The sequence below is a fragment of the Bradysia coprophila genome (assembly GCF_014529535.1).
Source record: "Bradysia coprophila strain Holo2 chromosome X unlocalized genomic scaffold, BU_Bcop_v1 contig_12, whole genome shotgun sequence".
In the NCBI taxonomy this organism is placed as follows: Eukaryota; Metazoa; Arthropoda; class Insecta; order Diptera; family Sciaridae; genus Bradysia; species Bradysia coprophila.
In genome coordinates, this window is record NW_023503293.1 from 5,149,416 (window position 1) to 5,167,998 (window position 18,583).

The 18,583-nt window shown below is 35.1% G+C and overlaps 1 protein-coding gene across 10 annotated transcripts in view; it reads right to left on the reverse strand.

Moving 5' to 3' along the window:
* Positions 1-4,246: 4,246 nt before the first annotated feature.
* The window catches only part of LOC119067295 (cytosolic purine 5'-nucleotidase-like), a 37,599-nt gene continuing 23,262 nt past the window's right edge, over positions 4,247-18,583 (reverse strand). For all 10 annotated transcript variants that reach the window (XM_037170194.1, XM_037170195.1, XM_037170196.1 and 7 more), the window contains 7 exons: positions 6,588-6,661; positions 6,305-6,518; positions 5,969-6,236; positions 5,351-5,904; positions 5,141-5,288; positions 4,839-5,072; positions 4,247-4,770 (listed from right to left, as the gene is read on the reverse strand). In XM_037170194.1, coding sequence (XP_037026089.1) covers positions 4,657-4,770; positions 4,839-5,072; positions 5,141-5,288; positions 5,351-5,904; positions 5,969-6,236; positions 6,305-6,518; positions 6,588-6,661 — 1,606 coding nt within the window. In that variant the 3' untranslated portion in view covers positions 4,247-4,656. The remainder of the gene's footprint in view (positions 4,771-4,838; positions 5,073-5,140; positions 5,289-5,350; positions 5,905-5,968; positions 6,237-6,304; positions 6,519-6,587; positions 6,662-18,583) is intronic.

The following is an 18,583-nucleotide window of genomic DNA, read 5'->3' on the forward strand; positions in this document are numbered from 1 at the left end:
ATTTCGATAAAAGCAATCTGAGGGGTTATTTAGTCAAAATCTTTCTTAAAATTTAAGAATTTTTAAGCATTTAATTCGCTTAAAATAGGCCCTGAACAGGCCTAGGGAACTACAGTTATACTCGATAGGTAAAAAGCAAAGTATATAAACACTGAAAGGTTATTGGGTAATGTAAACCCTCAACGGATCAGAGAAATTATGGATTCCGATTTTCAGGTGAATTCATTTTTGTAATATTGCCACTAGCTGCAATTTGACGCAAGCGAGTTCAATATTATTTTAACATAACTTTGTTAAAACTAATTTGGAGTTCAATATCTGGTAACATATCGAAACTAAATTCACCTGAAAGTCGGAATCTGCATTACCTTCAATGTTAATATAATTTGGAAAAAAGTTGCCATTTACCATAATATCAGAAATATTTTCGAAAATTTTGATTTTAATTTTGAAATGAAAAGACTGAAGAGTCGCAGATCGTCAGAACGTCATAAACACAATCACTACATGGCATTAAAACGTGACTACATTTTCACTCCTATCGCTTTCGAAACGTTCGGGCCAATGGGAGAGGACACTAAGAAATTCATTAGTAAAATCGGAAAACTGTTGGAACGAAAAACTGGAGAAAAGCGCTCGACAAATTTCTTGATACAACAATATTCAATAGAAATTCAGAGAGGAAATTGTGCTTCAATTTTGAAAACTTTTGAAAATGACGATGCTAATGCGGTTTCAAACGTATTTGATTTGTTATAAATCTGAAAACTAATTAGATTAATTTCTTTGTAAAAAAAAAAACGAAACAAAAATAAATAATTTATGTTTAAAAAAGTGCGACAATGGTGTTTTCTTTAATATTTCGCGGATTCGATACAATTTTTTTCTGAATGTTGCAAGATGGCAACGCACTAGAAGTGCGTTGATGATAGTCATGCGACAAAACGAAAGTAAAACTGAAAATGTCTAGAAATTGAATGGATATCAGATAATGTGCGTATTAAATGTGAAAATCTTAGAGAGTCGGAAGGAAAAAAAATGATTATTTTTGTTCAGTTTGATATCATTCACTGAAATTATTTTCTTGATGAATCTACCGAAATAAAATTTTTGTTTGAAAAGCATTTTCTTTTGCTAGTTGAAACGAAGGAATAGTCATTTGCCTCCGGATACGAATAGTGTTCATTTTGACAATTTGCACTTGGATTCAAAAATAGTTACTATTTGACTCTTTGCACTCGGGTAACCACGTTACGGTGCATAAATCGGAAATCGTGGTAATATAGTAGCATTTCGGAAAAAATAACTTATTCGTTAAAATAACGTTGTAGCAACGTTGGCACAGCAGTTGTGCAACCGTTGTTGCCCGGTTATAGTTTAACCTAGGTCAATTAACCGTTGGATAACAGTTAAACAACGAAAAAGTTAAAAATTGAAGGTAGAGCAACTATAATTTTTAACTTTTTCGTTGTTTAACGGTTATCCAACGGTTAATTGACCTAGGTTAAACTACACCTAAAAAAATCTTGTCCAGCTTAGCTGTAGTCTTTGTACGAATGTACTGTACAAATTCGCGACAAGTACATTATGTTAACGTAGCAGTAATATTTACAGCAGAGCTGTATAAATGTACAGTTAAGCGAACGTTGATTCCCTGATCCAAAATTAAAAATTGTACAGAAAATATAGTCAAAATCCACCATTTTTCATTGTTATATTATTTAGTACGTTAAATTATATTAACTAAATTAACTAAATTGAAAAAAAAAATATTCTTATACTGCTGTGCTGTAATGTAAAATGTCAAAATATCGAAAATAATTGAGAAATACTAGAAATTTTTTTTATTTTTTTTAGTAGATTTCGTTAAAATTAATCCTAAATTTGTACCTGTACATGACACAAATTCCACCGATGGAGTGGCTTCTATTCTTAACAAAAATTACCCTACTCTATTTATCCAGAACCATGGAAACTTTGTTTTTTTTTCGAAAAATGTGTTTTTTCAATTAGTAGTTTTCATTTATTGAAACTGATTGTCCGAACTTAGTCCAAAACTTGTTTTGACTTGTTTTCGTTGTATGAGTTAAAACACACAATACAATCAATCTTAAGCGGTAGCTGTCATCACAAAAGCCTCCAAATTGGATATTTGTCAAAGTAGTGTTCATGCTAGGAGCAGTGCGTTGGCCATCCACGTTAAAAAAATTTCATACACATGAATGAATGAACGAAACATTTAACGAAACTTAAGTGAGGTTACGTTTGAATAATAGTCGGTTCGTGCTTGGATCATTTTGTTCGGCGAAACCGTTGCAAATCTATAATTTGTTTACGAAAATAGTTATTTATGTATAACTCGGTGCGTTAATAAAACGTCAGTTGCACATAATCCGTCTTATTTACATAAAATCTGGTTTCTACATTTAGCGTACTTTAATAGAAATTTTACCGACCCTGAAAATAGTTAGTCATAAATTTTTTTGATGTGATTTCATCAAAGATTCCATCGCATAAGGAATATGAAATGCTTTAAATTGATATCCGGAAGGATAAAAGATGCGAGTAGAGGCATCAGAAAATCTGCTATCTACAACGACAGCTTTTACCGTCAATTACACTAAAAAAAATCTTTCATTATTCCAGTTCATTTATTCACCGCTGAATTTATGAATTAAGAATAAATCTAGAATTGTGTTGAAATGTCATGCAGTTTTTAGTCTTGATATTATGGAAGTTTCCACGACCTACATTCAATTTGAATTATTCAAACTGTCATTCGTTCAGCTACCACGACTTACATTCAAACTGTCATTCGTTCAGCTATATTGTACATTTTACATCTCAATAGTACTTTGGATCTGTCACAAATCATGTACTGCTCTGCTGTACAAATTCGCGACAAGTACATTTGGTAACTTAACAGTGCAGTAGTACATCTTAGCTGTACATAGTACTGTCATTCCGTTCAACATTCAACAATTACGTAGAATATACAGATATGCTGAAAACTAATGTTCAGCTATGTTGTAAAATGAACAGCAGAGTTACCATACGCAAATATTTTTTTTATAGGTGTATAACCGGGCAACAACGGTTGCACAACCATTAGTATGGATCCCAAGTCATAGTGGGATCGAAGGTAACGATTTGGTAGACAAATTGGCTAGAAACAGATCGAACAATAGGCTTCTTGGCCCAGGTGTTTGAGTAAGCAACTCTGAGCAGTACAAATGCATAAATAGTTGGAAGAATGAAAAGTTTAAACATTTTTTGAATCAACTAAGGACCAGGCAAGGCCAGCGAAAACATTTATTCAAATAAGCAGGAATTATGTTAGGTTCTACTTATCACTCAATAGGCAAAATCCAAAACGAATAGGAATACTTACAGGGCACTGCAAACTGAAGAAACACCTACACACGATAGGTATAACAAACTCTCCTATGTGTGACAAATACGACCAATTAGAGAACGCCCAGCACTTACTGTGTGAATGTCCGGCCTACATTATCCATAGAGCTAGATATCTGGTAGGGTACATCCGCCGAGTATTATAAAGGAAATCCATCCCAGTAATATACTACAATTCATAAATAGTGTGATTAGAATCCAACCTAACTCAGTTATTAAACGCGCAACAGGCCTAGGTGCAGAGATTTATTTCCACCTACCTTTAGCTCGAGTGCAAATAGCAGCTGCCAAAAGAAAACCGAAAAAATCCCTAATTTGAAAATTTAGGTATTTTAAGAAATTTTTGTTTCTCTATGAATTGAATGGTATTTGTAGGAATTAAATACCTGAAGATAGGCACTGCTTGATGTTGTCCTCTCCCGAGAGTCCGCTTTACAATCAACGGAACAGCAAGTGATAAGTCGCCGAAAACTTTTGGAGCATGGCGTTCTGGCGGGACGGGGCCCTAACAAATGAAATGAAAATAAAACAAAAAATAAAAAACAAAATGAAGATTTTACTTTAAAAAAACTTAACAAAAATTCGATTATAAACATGAAAACAGGCACTACGAAGTATTTAGATGCAATGTAAGTGATGAGAAAATTATTTTTGTTTACTTTAAATTTAAATTTTAATTTATTTTACTTCACTACATTCACAATTCGTAACATAATATCCATTATGAGGACAACCTGTAAATTATTGTATTATTTGATTCGTTTCATTCGATGACTAATTGAATTGACACTAAACGAATTTTCTAATATTTTTTTTGTTTCTTTTTTTTTTTGATTTTTTTACTTGTAAATTATTGCTTCTTGTGCTACTAACTGCGAATTCATAAATGGATTATAGACATTGCTTTTTGGAGATACAATCAATTCTTAAAAAATAAAAAATAAATTCTAGCCGCGCAATTGAATTTGTTGTTTTCTTCTTGATTAGGCTACACAACTTAGAAAGTAAAACGAACGATGCACTTCCGACATGCTTCAATATAATAGAATAATGTGCACACAACTCTCTATTGCTAAATAACGTACGTTTGACAAATTATTATTGGATAATAAACGCGCGCGCGGGTGTGTATGTTTCAATTTGTTAATTTGTTGCTTCGATAAATTTTATTGAAATGAAAGAGAAAAAGAAAATATTCTAAGCGAATAGCGGCAGCAGCAGCATTCGTTGTGCAAATAGTAATCACTCCTCTTCTTCCACTTTGATCGGATCGCTTTCCTCATCCGAACAATCTTCATCGTGATTGTGTGTAACGGATCGCGGTGTTTCGGGACGAGTATGAGGCACTGAATTGGTCTGGAACGGAATACAATTTTTTTTTTTGTTAGTTTGAATTATGGTTTGCTACAACATCCGACTCTCACCTGAACATCCTTAATATCGTCCACTTTCTGTATGGAATCCATGGTGCTCAACGATCCCAATCCCATGCGTGATCTTGTTCGTGATATCATCGGAGCGTCCATAATGAATCGCTGTTCGTGGGCTACAGTTGATTCGTGAGGCAAAAGCATGGCTGGCGCTCGGAACATGTACGAAAACGGATAATAAATAAGATTGAGAAACGTTGCGGCATACAAATCAGCGTATCTAACCACCTGAAAATGAAAATGTTTTTTTGTCATGTGGCCGCCATTGGGAATTATTGTAGACGTTTAAAACGTACCTGACTAGAAAAGAAAGTTTGACGAGAACCAGAACGGAATAACGATCCCATCATGCCGTAGGCAAGATCCATTTTGTGTGTAACATCTCTAATAGAAGCTCGTAATTTTGATATGTCCGGTTTTTCATGAGTACTTGAGTCTAAATTTCTGTTGCCGGCAAAATCGGTGTTATTCTCACGTAAATTTCACTGATATCTATACCAACTTACTTGTACATATCGCCCAAACTAACGTCCAAATTTTGCAGCTCCGCAAACAATTGACATTTGTCCGTCCATACGTGTAATTCTTGAACCAATTCGGGTACGATCAAAAATGTTCTCCAGCCGCGTATTTTCTTGCTCTTCAAAATATCACCGAAAATATGATCGCCAACATACAGAACGTCTTTGCCTTTAGCACCCAACAATTGTGTGAACACATCACATGAACCGCCCGAGTAAACCTGACCCTGTTCCAGCGGACCCATGTGTGTACCGACACGCAATGCTCCTGTTGTTGAATCCACCTGTCTCAAAATGGTGCCCTCGCCGAAAAACAACGGTTTCCGTGCATCCACAACAATAATATCGAAATAAGTGGTCCAGTGTCGATGCGGTTCGTCTGGCTTAGCTCCGTGCGGAAAGTCCATCAAGTATGTCATTATTTTGTTGGTAAAATTAAATTCGCTGTTTGTGAGAAGAAAAACTTTGGCGCCAGACTCTCGGATACGCGACAGAACCATTGGTAGGCGTGGATCCTTTTTCACATATTCATCCAAGTTCTGTGGAATAAAATGATGTGATGATTACGTTCCGGGTACGTTTACCTATTGAGGGTTCATTTACTTGAGTTGTTTTCGCCTTCAGATCACCGTGAATGTGAACATAGTCCATGGCACTACGGACATCCTGGAAAATTGACTGAAACGACATGAATAGGCAACCAGCTCGCACGCCTGTCTTCTCACGAATGTATTCCGGCGAATTTGTAAAGAAATCCACGAGACACGCCAGAAGATAAGTTTCCGGCAGATTGAACAGTGTGTTTAAGACATACACTCGAGACTCATCCAATTGTAGAAATTTGTTCGGATACACTTCATACACTTGGGAACTGTACAAGGATCAAAATTTAATAACCTGGAATGGTTCGGGTGATGTGTGGTGTTGTTCGGTACTTACTGCTTTAAAAACTCAAAACCGTGCACACAAATTAGAATGTTTCCGTATGCATCCACTTTCAACAAATTGCCGTACATTGTATCAAACCATAATCCACGCACGGGGAACGATGGATCGTATTCGAACTGGAGAATTTCTTTCGGATATCCCATGTTGACCAAACGTTCTTTGACCAAGTCAAAGCCAAGTGTTTCGTATTGCGGCGATTTGTACTCTAAATTGGTTGTTGGTTTTCATTAATCAAACTTTTTGACTAGAAGGAATTTGGAGGTTAGCAAATTACCTGCCAGTGTATAATCCATGTCGAAGCCATAAAACTTGATATTTTCCAGGTGAAGTGATCGATTCACGAAAATTCTGCAAATTGAAAATGTTTGATGTGAATAAGGGGGTCTCGTTCTTGGGTGTAAGACTTATTGTTTCTAGGATAAAGTTTGCGCAAACGTTTTGTTTAGCCTTTCTAACCACTTTGTCGAATTATATGGCCTAACAAACTTCTCTTTTCATATGAAAAATCTGCTGATATTTCGAACAACCGAGATTACAAATCAATCACGACCATTATCGCATTGATTTTACCCACGGACATTAGGGTGTGTCGATTTCAATTTTTGTTTTTAGTGATTCCGGATTCCGCCCTACCGCGATGCACCCTCGCACTAGCAATAATAATCAGCGAAAAGTTTTTTTTTATAAGTCAATATAAGCTTGCACCGTCACTTTTTCAAAAATTTTCGAGCTACATGAGATAGCTGGATTATGGGTCGAAACCAAAAAAAAAACTACAGATGCTTTTGCAGAGTTTTCACTCTGTACGGCATCTAGAGGGTCTACTAGAACATACAAAAATTAAAAAAAGTTAAAAAAATGTTTTACCGTCATTTTGGTATAGCACCAAGTTTCACCGAGGTGGAATTTTCAGGAATTTTGTAAGTGGAAAAGTCATCTCTTCTGGGTGAATTTTTTTCAAGCTATTGTTGTGATAGCTCATTTTGTAGGTATTTCAATAGCGCATCCAGCAAACGTACAGTTTCGATAGATAAATTTAAATATTTTTTGGTTTCACTGTTGGAAGGCCCAAAAATGGGGCATTTCTTTGGGTATTTTCGAAAACATAACAAATTGGCTTCTCTTAAAAAACGAAATCTTAATATTTTCAGCTTTTTAATGTGTTATTCATGAATAATATTTGAATTTCTGTCAAAATTTTTCATTTACTTGCTGTATTTAAAATGTTAATTGTCTCCATACTCGAAGAAATGCCCAATTTTTGGGCCTTCCAACAGCGAAACCAAAAAATATTTAAATTTATCTATCTAAACTGTATGTTTGCTGGATGCGCTATTGAAATACCTACAAAATGAGCTATCACAACAATAGCTTGAAAAAAATTCACCCAGAAGAGATGACTTTTCCACTTACAAAATTCTTGACAATTCCACCTCGGTGAAACTTGATGCTATACCAAAATGACGGTAAAACATTTTTTTAACTTTTTTTAATTTTTGTATGTTCTAGTAGACCCTCTAGATGCCGTACAGAGTGAAAACTTTGCAAAAGCATCTGTAGTTTTTTTTTGGTTTCGACCCATAATCCAGCTATCTCATGTAGCTCGAAAATTTTTGAAAAAGTGACGGTGCAAGCTTATATTGACTTATAAAAAAAAACTTTTCGCTGATTATTATTGCTAGTGCGAGGGTGCATCGCGGTAGGGCGGAATCCGGAATCACTAAAAACAAAAATTGAAATCGACACACCCTAACGGACATAATTGAATTTCACTTCAATCAGAACATTCCCCCAGTTTATGCAACCGAAATTAACGTCACACAGGGGTCGTACTACTCCTTATTTTCCTGATTTTCCTTATTTTTGAAAAAACCACCTTATTCCTCCTTATTTTTGAAAAAGTTCCTTTTTTTTCCTTATCTTTCAATAATTTTGACGAGAAAACTACATTTTTGGATAACAGATAATAAAAAAAAAATCGCTGCGCGGCAGAATACTGAGCAATAGGGTCATCGTAAATCTTCACCCGATCTCCTACTGCTAGTAAACAAACCATAGAAATGTAGTTCCTTGTTGTCGATTTTACTGAAGAAAAATATCCACGTGGATTACAGTAATTTTGCTACCTTCCCACTCAATGGATTGAAGAATTGAAGGTAACGGACGAATGTTTGGAAAGAATTGCCTCTGTCTCACGCTAAAAAGCGCGGTCATACTAAGTCAGTCAAAACATCGACTTTACAAAAAGTCAGTCTAAGAAACAATCTAACGACAATAGAGCACAGTGGGGGAGGGGGTCCCAAAGTTTCAAAATTTTGGTGGACGCCACTTGTGTGCTTGGAGGCTTGAAAAGGTCAATGGAATCTACCTGTTCCAAGTCATCTATGGGAAGAATCATTATTTTATTATTTCACTGATGTACTAAGAGGGAAACTTTCCCAACAAACTATTTGGTGGTAGATCACACAAAAAAACAAGACCTACATAAACTTAAATTCATTTGATCAAATTATTGTGTTGTTTACAAATTTGATATAATTCTGACCTCAAATCTCTACTTCACCTAAAAGAAAATTAAGGAATGTAGCATATTGAGAAATGTACAGTCTTATCCTGAGGTTCAAAACACGACCTACAACCAATGGAATGTTGTAAAGAGCCATAGTCTTATTTTGTGGGTTGTGTGGATTATTTGTATTAATATTTACACGTAAATATTCACAGTCCACAAAATAAACAATTGACATGGTATAAGAAAGTAGCGGTAAGCTAAGGTTAATAATTTCAAATTAACTTTTACTATTAAACCATGGTAATTCGTTCAGGCCACGTTCAGGAACGAAAAATTCTTTACTGAGTGAACATTCGTTTCGTTGAGTTAACGCTGTCAAGTTTAACTTTGAGGTTAGATTTCTCACGATGTACTTTGGTCGTGAAAGTTTACCCAGATGTCATGAACGTTTCGTTTCTGAACGTGGCTCATTGCGTTTAAGTGGATTTAAGTGGATTAAATTAGTGTAAAATCGTTGAATATGGGTATGGGAATTTTTGAAAAACTTCGTAATTTTTGATTATGAGCCTAAAAAAGCGTGCAGGGGGTGTGCGTATAAAAAATCATCAAGATTTTTACCCAAAAATTTACTTCCAAGCTCCTTATTTTCTCCTTAATTTCAACCGAAAAATTCCTTATTTTCTCCTTATTTTTTTAAAAAAACCTCCTTATTTCCTTAATAAGGCACGCCATTTTTGAGTGCGAGGTCTGGTCACAGTACATTAAACAACATACATTGTGTCCAAATCTAATCAAGTTGACGACATCGGGCGAGTGTCATCAATTCAATGCCGTGATACAAGCTTTAGCAGAATTGAAGAGTTTACATTTCATTGAAATGATTTCAACGCATCTTAAGTTGGAGGTCGATGCACTGCATGTGATTATCGTTTCTAATTTTACGGCCAATACTAACCGATATCTACGGTCACGGCTACCATCTAGTTATGACATGAAACCCCTCAATCACAATGAATGTCGTACTCACAAATTACAATTTATTAGTGAGATCAATACAATATGTCACATCGAAGTCCTCATGCATCAACCATCGACCTTCCTACTTAAAACTCATTTCCAGTGTTTTCATGTTATAACTTACAGCGCCGGATTTCCATTTTCAGAGCCATGGGCTCTACTGGATCTCTTGACGCTATTTTTCGCTATTAGTCTGACAGTCTGTAATAGTTATTTATCTACCAAGGTAGGTATGAAGGTATTTTTTCGCACTAGATGTCGATTGTCGACCCGAGGCGAAGCCGAGGTCGACAAGACGTCGTGTGCGAAAAAATACCGGCATACCTACCGTGGTAGATACAACGTTTTTCGCAATTTCGGGCCATAATCAACTTTCCAATGCAAAACATGTCCTACATTTTGCTCCAAAATTCTTGTGTATACAGAAATTCATTTGAACGATCAAGAAGGCTGCATTATAATACACATTGCAATGTGATGTAAAGAGACGCGTTGAATGAAATCGAGTAGTCAATGCTTAATATATACGCTTCAACAATACGTTCGGAATAATTGTGTGACTCTATAGCCGAATGGCTATAGTCGCTGCTTTGTGCTCAAAAACCTTTTGGTGTCGGGGGTTCGATTTCTGGTCAATGCAAGATTTTTATTTATAAAAATTTAGCCTTCGTTGAAGGTAATAGGTTCTTTAGCGTGCGAAAAAAAAGTTGATATCGCACTGCGTGCGAAAAACAAGTTGATAACGCACTGCGTGCGAAAAAAAGTTCATATTGCGCTGTGTCCGGGAATACAGTGAAATAAATACCTTCAAAACGACATTAAATGGATGCATGGAAAGGTGATGATTATGGACCGGAATTGCGAAAAGGTATTTTCCCTTTACCAGCGCCACCTTTATTCCAGTGTCAGAGGACTGAGCCCCTTCCTAGCCCATCAGGTTAATCCAGCGCTGATACAATGTATTTGTTTTTGTTTAACTTTACGTCGGCAACTAATTGCATTAAGGCAATTGAATGAGATGATTTTCCACTCTGGTGAATTGATAAAGCTAACACATTGATCATAATCGAAAATGTGTATGCCATTGTTTTCCCGTTCATATGTGTGCTGCAACGTAAAATTCCCTCACAACAGAACAGTAAAGTATAGTCAAACAGCTAATTTTAAGCGTATAAAGTCATTCAAAGCTTCTGCTTTCATCGCATTACACGAATCAATCATTTGAAACGTTGAACGGTACGTGTGCAAGTTTTGTTGTTTTCATAAAATGATTTTCACACTATCCCGATGTACCCATTCATGGTGTAAGTGCCATTGTTATTATGAATGAAACTATTTTCGTAAATAGCAATCTCATTCCTTCAAACAAGTTCTATTAATTTGTGTATCCTTTCTAAATTGGTTACACAAAGTGTATTTCAGAGAATTCATACCCACACATTTCACCATACATCTGAACGAACTGACTGAGATAATTTATTTTTAAACCATATTAATTAACGATTACATAATGTGAATACATACATACTACATCCACGTCCATAACCTATCCCAAACATCCTACAAAATTCATCGTGTCTCTCCCTAATTTTAAACGGCTTAAATGGCAACAAGAAAGACCTTCCGATGAAAATAAATGGTTCCATCAAATCGGTCCAAAATGAATATACCGTCGACGTCATTTGATGTCCCTTTCACATTTTACCGTGTGCGTATGTCCTTACATATTTATATATGTGTCATCGTTTGCATTAAATAGCAGTCTAACCCGCTGGAGTGTTTAAAATTATAAACTCGGAAAAAACATTTTTAGAAAAGTCTATCACGTCATCACGAGGTCTATTTATATTGAATAACATTTCTAAAAGGAGTATAAGCCGCAAACCGTTCGACCATGGACAAGAAATAAAATGAAAATGTAGTTGAAAAGTGAGGAGTGTTCACCCACAGCTACATTTAAGTTTTATAACACGATTGTCACAAGCATTAAAACGCTTTGAAAACGCATTATGGTGCATGCGAGTCTTTCCATATTGACGTAGTTGTTATAAATACAAAATTACAACTTTCCAAGCAAATAAGCATTTAATTTACTTTCATATCTAACATACTGCGTAGCCAGACTTGCCAGCGACTCAAGCCGCTTATTTTGAAGCGGATTATAAATGATTTTACAGATTGAGTTGAACTCCGTCAAATTCGCCGAATTCGTTCAAAAGCTGGAGCAGATTATAGAGGATTGTAGAGATATGGTCTTTCCTAAAATTCGCCAATAGTTCAATTGCTAGTGATACATTTTGTTAAAACAAAAAATATTTTTTATCCGTGCGGCGTGAATAACCTTATTTTCTTCACTCAAATGCGGTGAGAACTTACCGCTCTATCTGATGACAGTACCGGTGAGAACATTTTTATTTACGTACATGCGTCGAAAACCGTACTTTTCATGTTTCAAGCTACAACTGTGCATAGGTGCAGATCATTTTTTATATGTCGATGCAAAGATAAACACAAACTTCCTCTCCGAGCTTGATGTGTCATGTTGGGCATACCACACAGAGCCATATAAAATACATTACATAACTCGGGATAAAAAGATGAAAAGTTTCGAAGTGATGTAGCTTCTTAAGGCACTTGTAGAGTAGTACTTCATGGCATTGATGATAGATGTCTTGTACGTTAATCAAGTGTCAAACAGAGAACAATAAGTCACAAGGAAACATGAAGCGATTTGAGAAATTACATTTCGTCCGTCACATTTGTAAGAACGGCAGAGGATTCGACTCACAACCGAGAGGTCACCGGATGGCATCCCAGTGGGGACAGGAGTCGAATCAAGGGCAATCTGTAATTTTCATTTCGTATTTAGTTTAAATTCATGTTTCACAGATCGTATATACGTTGGTAAGCATTTAGTATTCGGTTTTAATGTGGCAACCAATGTATGAACACAGTTTCGTTTACGTTTGTTTCACACGAAAATTCTACTTTTCATTTTTTATCCCTAGTTACGTAACAGCATTTTACATATAACTAGGAATATGAAAAGTAGAGTTATACACACGAAAACGAGGTCTTTCATTTTTAAACCGAGGCCCGATGCTGAGGGTGTCAAAAGTATAGTGTTTGAAACATGAAAAGTACGGTTTTCGACAAATGTATCAGATAAAATTATGTGATTACCTCGGGAAGAAATAGGAAATTCCAACTGAAGCAAACGTCACTCTTATTGCAATTTCATTTTTTTCCTTGGTAAACAAATAATTATCGATTGAGGGTCATACATAGGGATAAAAGCGGCGTTCAAAAGCTTCGACAAAAAACGACTTCTAGTGGAAAAATATAAATTTTTCTGAATCAGCTGCAATGTCTGCCTGTGCATGACAGTGTGGTTTTCTATATTTTACTTCGCACTTGTTTGCTAAACATTACATTCAGAAGCATGTGAATTTTATGCGTTTTTCCTAAGGGAAAATGGAAGGGAAAATGTGTGTCATTCATTAAACACACACATAATGTCGAGAAAAAGCTTAATATGTCTCATCTTTCTATCATATTAAAATGAGTATCATAAATTGGCGTTATGAAAATAGATTCGTTTGAATGTCAAGATTAAGGTCATAAGCGAATCATAATTTAGAATCGCGTAACACATTATAACATACACTTAAAGGATGTTTACTGTAATTGTATTTTCGACTCATAAATAACGTGTTCTGTTTTCATTCCGATTTAAAAAAGCATTTCGGCATTACATTATACAACATACATTCTGATGTGTGTATGGCTCACTGTTCGGCATTTAAAATGAGACACGCCTGAAACTGAACGATAAACATGACATTCGTTTTATCTACGTCGGATTTTAATTTACGCTTCCGAATCGAAAGTCGTAGTTTATATCACATCCGTTTATTTACAAGCCGATTCCAGATCTTTGCTATACACATCTCTACGAAAAGGATAAAATTTGTATTACGTTGTGACGGTGGGGCTGTGTGCTTACATTGTTCAACGTTTTGCATGTTCAATGGGATGTGTTTGTCATGTAAGTAAAACGTGTTATTCTTTGGAAATGTGGTTTTCCACCTACATATTATATGGTTGGCCTCTTTAATAGAGTTAAAAGCGATGAGATTGAATCGAAATCTTCGACAAAGTATTGCTCATATGAACAGACGATGGAAGTTTTGCGTTTTACTTGCACAAACATGTGATTGTCGATTTGCATTTAATTTGACAGTGATTTATCCAATAGTATTTTAAGAGGATGTCATAGGTCAACTATTCCATCTATGGTTGTGGTTGCACTATTGATATCACGGTGCATAAAATGGGTAACTTTGTATAGTTCAATCGAATAGACAAAGTGGTCCATCCTTCTTCGGAGAAGAATTTGAACATTGAAATTTAAGACTCATTGTAAAATTGTCCTCCTGCCGATTTGAGTACATTTCCTTTTCATTTGTTTGTAATTTTCCTTTCATTAAAATTGAACTTTTTCCGATAATCCAGCAAATGTCGAACATCATAACAATGTTGTTACTTCACCATTTGAAGCTTAACATATTTATTGGCTCATCTAGCACTCGAACATAATATAAATATACGAAAAGAGTGTATGCAGTTGTCACATTTGTACAACGAAATTTATTCATTTTCACTTCGCAACTTATTTTCCACATTGCAGTGCCAAAAATTGTAGCCCGTGCAGTTGTAACAAATAATGTACGAAAACGAGCCATAAAGTCAATCAAGAGTGTTACACATGCTTCTGACAGTAACATTAAGGTGCAATAAAGATTTCGACAGAGAAAATAAAATTATTCTGGTGAAGTGTTAAAAGAAAATGAAGATAAATCGTTCATCGCATGTCTTATTTTTTGAAAGTGGGGTATTGGTCAGTGCCTTTTTGAACCGATGCGATGTAGAAAAGAGTGTAACATACGGCTTGTGCTGAACGATTACGTATCTTACAATCAAAATGTAAACAACGCTTTTAAGCTTGGACACGTAATTAAGTTATACACTCAACGAAGTGGATAGTTTTCGTATGTCATGTGTTCAAAGATAGAAATGTGAACACAGTCCAGATTTATATCTTTCAGAGATGAATAGTACGCGACCGACTCTTTTTGGGAATTAAAATTAGAATCCATCCGGAATTATTTTTTGTTCGATTTTCATGTACCTGACGAGATTTGAACCCGCGACCTATACACGATAATCTTTCACAATTATTATTAATTATACAATTTCATTAGTAGGATCGAAATATTTAAGTACCAAGTGTCGTACGAAGGTATTAGACTAGATGTCAGATTGTTAACTCGAAAGGAAGCCGAGCGAATTGTTTTTAGTCAAGCTGCTTGCAATTTCGAGTACTTTTAGAAAGACTTTTTTTCCTCAATTTTTCCACAACTGAAATTAGGAAACATAGGAAAACGTTTTCCCGAAAAATAATCCGTGGCTTTGTGTAAAATTATATTTTAGCAATCACAACATTTTTCATGCACTAGTGCAAGAAGAACATTTTTCTCGTACTTTAGTGCGAGGAAAAACTATCAATCCAATATCCAACAATATGACTTTATTGACTCCATTTACAATGTAAGTCTTATTTCAGTACACCTTATGCACATAATAATAATGTCCGTGCTGAGGTGAACTTTTAATTTCTTTGTAACGAGTCTACAATAAATTTTCTTTTATGTGTAGTGTACCATTAAATAACAAAAATAACTGAAGCATGACTTCACGAAGCACAATTTTTTTATTACTTTCCCGAGAACAACCACAACTTTTCACGCCCTCCAATATTAACACCATTAGTGGTAGAAAGTTTTGCTGTTGCATTTTCCACCGTTCGATTATTGCTATACTTAAAATTTGAAAATTATGGCTATCCATTACCATTTATCGAAATTAGGTTCGAGACATGTAACAGTTTTTGTGTATACATAGGCGTGATGAAATGGAATATCATTCGAAATCATAATCTAAGTTATGTGGCGTCTCGCGTCTATCAAAATTTACTTTTCTTACAAGAGCCAGGAAATGAAAATTTAATGGAAGTGTTGCACGTAAGGGAAACATTTGTCATCCTCTGGACCTCAATTTTTCAGATTATTTAAGTTAAACGAACTGTGAAACCTATTTGTTTTTTAACCCATTTTTGAAAGAAGAAAAAATGGGTAATTTAAATTCGAGATGGCGAGTTGACCGCAGATTTTATAAATAAACATGTGGAGCACGGTGAGGATTCATGGTATGTATACAACATCAAAACTTCAATATTTCGAGAAAATTTAACTTCGCGTGAAAGTATTTAAAGCGCCGATATATACGCCTATGAAAATGTTAGAAATCGAATCGGTAAACAAACCGATGTTAAAGTGTTTTGTGATTGTAACGTATGCTATTTTGGATATATTTTTTTAAATTGGAACAACGGAAGATGTTGAAGTAATTGCATTTCAAATACTCTTTGAAATTAAATATTCTGCGATGTTAACAAAATCCTAGAACCATAACCATGACATGCTTCTGTAAGATGGTGAATAGCGGGTGACTTTGAAAAGACTTTCATAAGATTGATGCGAAAATTTGAATGCATGTTAATGTATTAAATGTATATGAACAAAGCATCTTCACTGCATGGAATACACAGCATTAAAATGAAATTGTTTGATGCAGACGTAGAAGTAGTTTTTTTATTAACAAGTTTTTCATTGCTATGTACATCAAAGGATTGCATTACAAATAAATGAATGTCGCATCAAGCAAAACGATTTTGTCGAAAGAAATTTGATTAAAACACATTTACAAATTACAGAACATTTTTCATGGTTACGTATAATTTGCTTACATATTTATTAATGCATCAAGACTGCCGAGAAATGATAATATTGACTTGACGGTTTATATGCACTGTATATGGTAATTGAAGAATAAAAAAAAAACTTTTCGATTTGTTTCCACAAAGCACAAAGTTGTGTAATAAAAGCGTCAGTGCAAAGGAGTTATAATGTAACCAGGATGTTAATAACATTCGGATCTGACATAAAAACCATTTCATCCCCAAAAGTAATATAAAAAGTTTGTTGCTTTTATGTTCGTTCAGTTATCATATTTGTGTGCGCAACAGCAAAAAAAAAATCAAATGTTTTATCGAAACGGCCAAAAAAGGCCAGTTGCTGCTGGTAAAAGTGTGTACAACACCAGAATGAAATCGATGAATGAAGCCATCCGGTTACCGAAATGTCTGCAATTCAGCTCTGACCCGTTTTTAACGCAACAGTTTGTTGATGATGATGCTGGCACAATTTATTTACACCATGAATAAAATTTCCGGATTGTAAAATTCAGATTGATGACAAATGAAGTTTTACACGGTTGACTGTAGTCACCCCACCCGGCACATCGCACACAGAGTGTTCCGATTACGTTCAGTGTTCGCATTGCCTCTTTCAATTATTTTTTATGTTTCGTTCATAAGATGTAAATTAAAATTTCAATTTACATACCAATCTGAAATGACAGGTAAAAAGTAATAGCATCAAAAGGCAGTATAATATATGTATGCTAAACCGGTCGGGCTGATATCGTGCGACAAGGTCCCGAAGATTAGTTTTCATACGGCATTCCACGTATGTATGGGATTATGACTTAAACCGCATTAATTTGTATGCTGATTTAATGCTATTAGAGTTAAATCTTACCTACTAATACCAATTAAATTTGTTGATTATTCGGGTTAAACCGTATGATATATAGTTATATGTACACTCAACCATATACCAGAAAAAAACCCGTCCCTACCAAAAGTTTCATTTAGTGTGATCCTTAATAACAATTACTCAGTAAGATACATTCAAACGAATGCAAAGTTTTAATGTACTCACATTAGTCTGAATTAAATAGTTTATAAATTGTATTAGCCAGTGTTAAATTGAAACTTTCAACCCGAAGACATATTTGCTAATGATTCACATTATATACGATGAGCCGCAAAACTTATACCGAAATTAGTTCGGGTACGAATTTTACAGTGAGTACCGAGGATTCGGTGGGAGAGTGTATCGGTGTATGAATTAGTAAATCGGTAGGGAAGGAATTGAATCGGTTGTGTTGAAATCTACTACTCCTTCTCGTTAAAATAGGCCACTATTTGCACACAATGTGGATTTTTCCCTCGCAAGTCAAGTGAGAATTGAAACTGAAAACAAATTATTTTCATCCAGATCCAACCCAAAATTTCTGTGGCAGTGAAATCAGATGTTTAGCTGCATCCTCCTTAATGTTTTGCAAATATAAACTCTGTCAAAATAGGGGATTTTCACATTATCTGGAAAAGCAAGCATAAAACTTCCTTTTTATACCCGTACGAAGTACTGGGGTCATATAGGTTTACGCATACGTTTGTAACACGTCGAATTGGACTCTCTGAGTAAGGGGAAACCTATTGTGGTTGTCCAGAGATGTCAAATCAGTGAAAAAAAATGTCCGTCTGTCTGTGGGTTCTCTAACTTGAGTAAAACGCATCCGATTTTAAAAATTCTTTTTTTCCTTATTTGGTAATGTCAAAAGACAGACTAAGCTCGAAGATGGGTGATTTTGGATCGACCTTTCCGGAGCTGGGGCCCAATAAGTGCCTAACTGTTTTTCGACGACATTTAAGCATTACACTTGTCAGTTTTACATCAAATGAAAGATATTTACAATACATCAAATGAAAGATA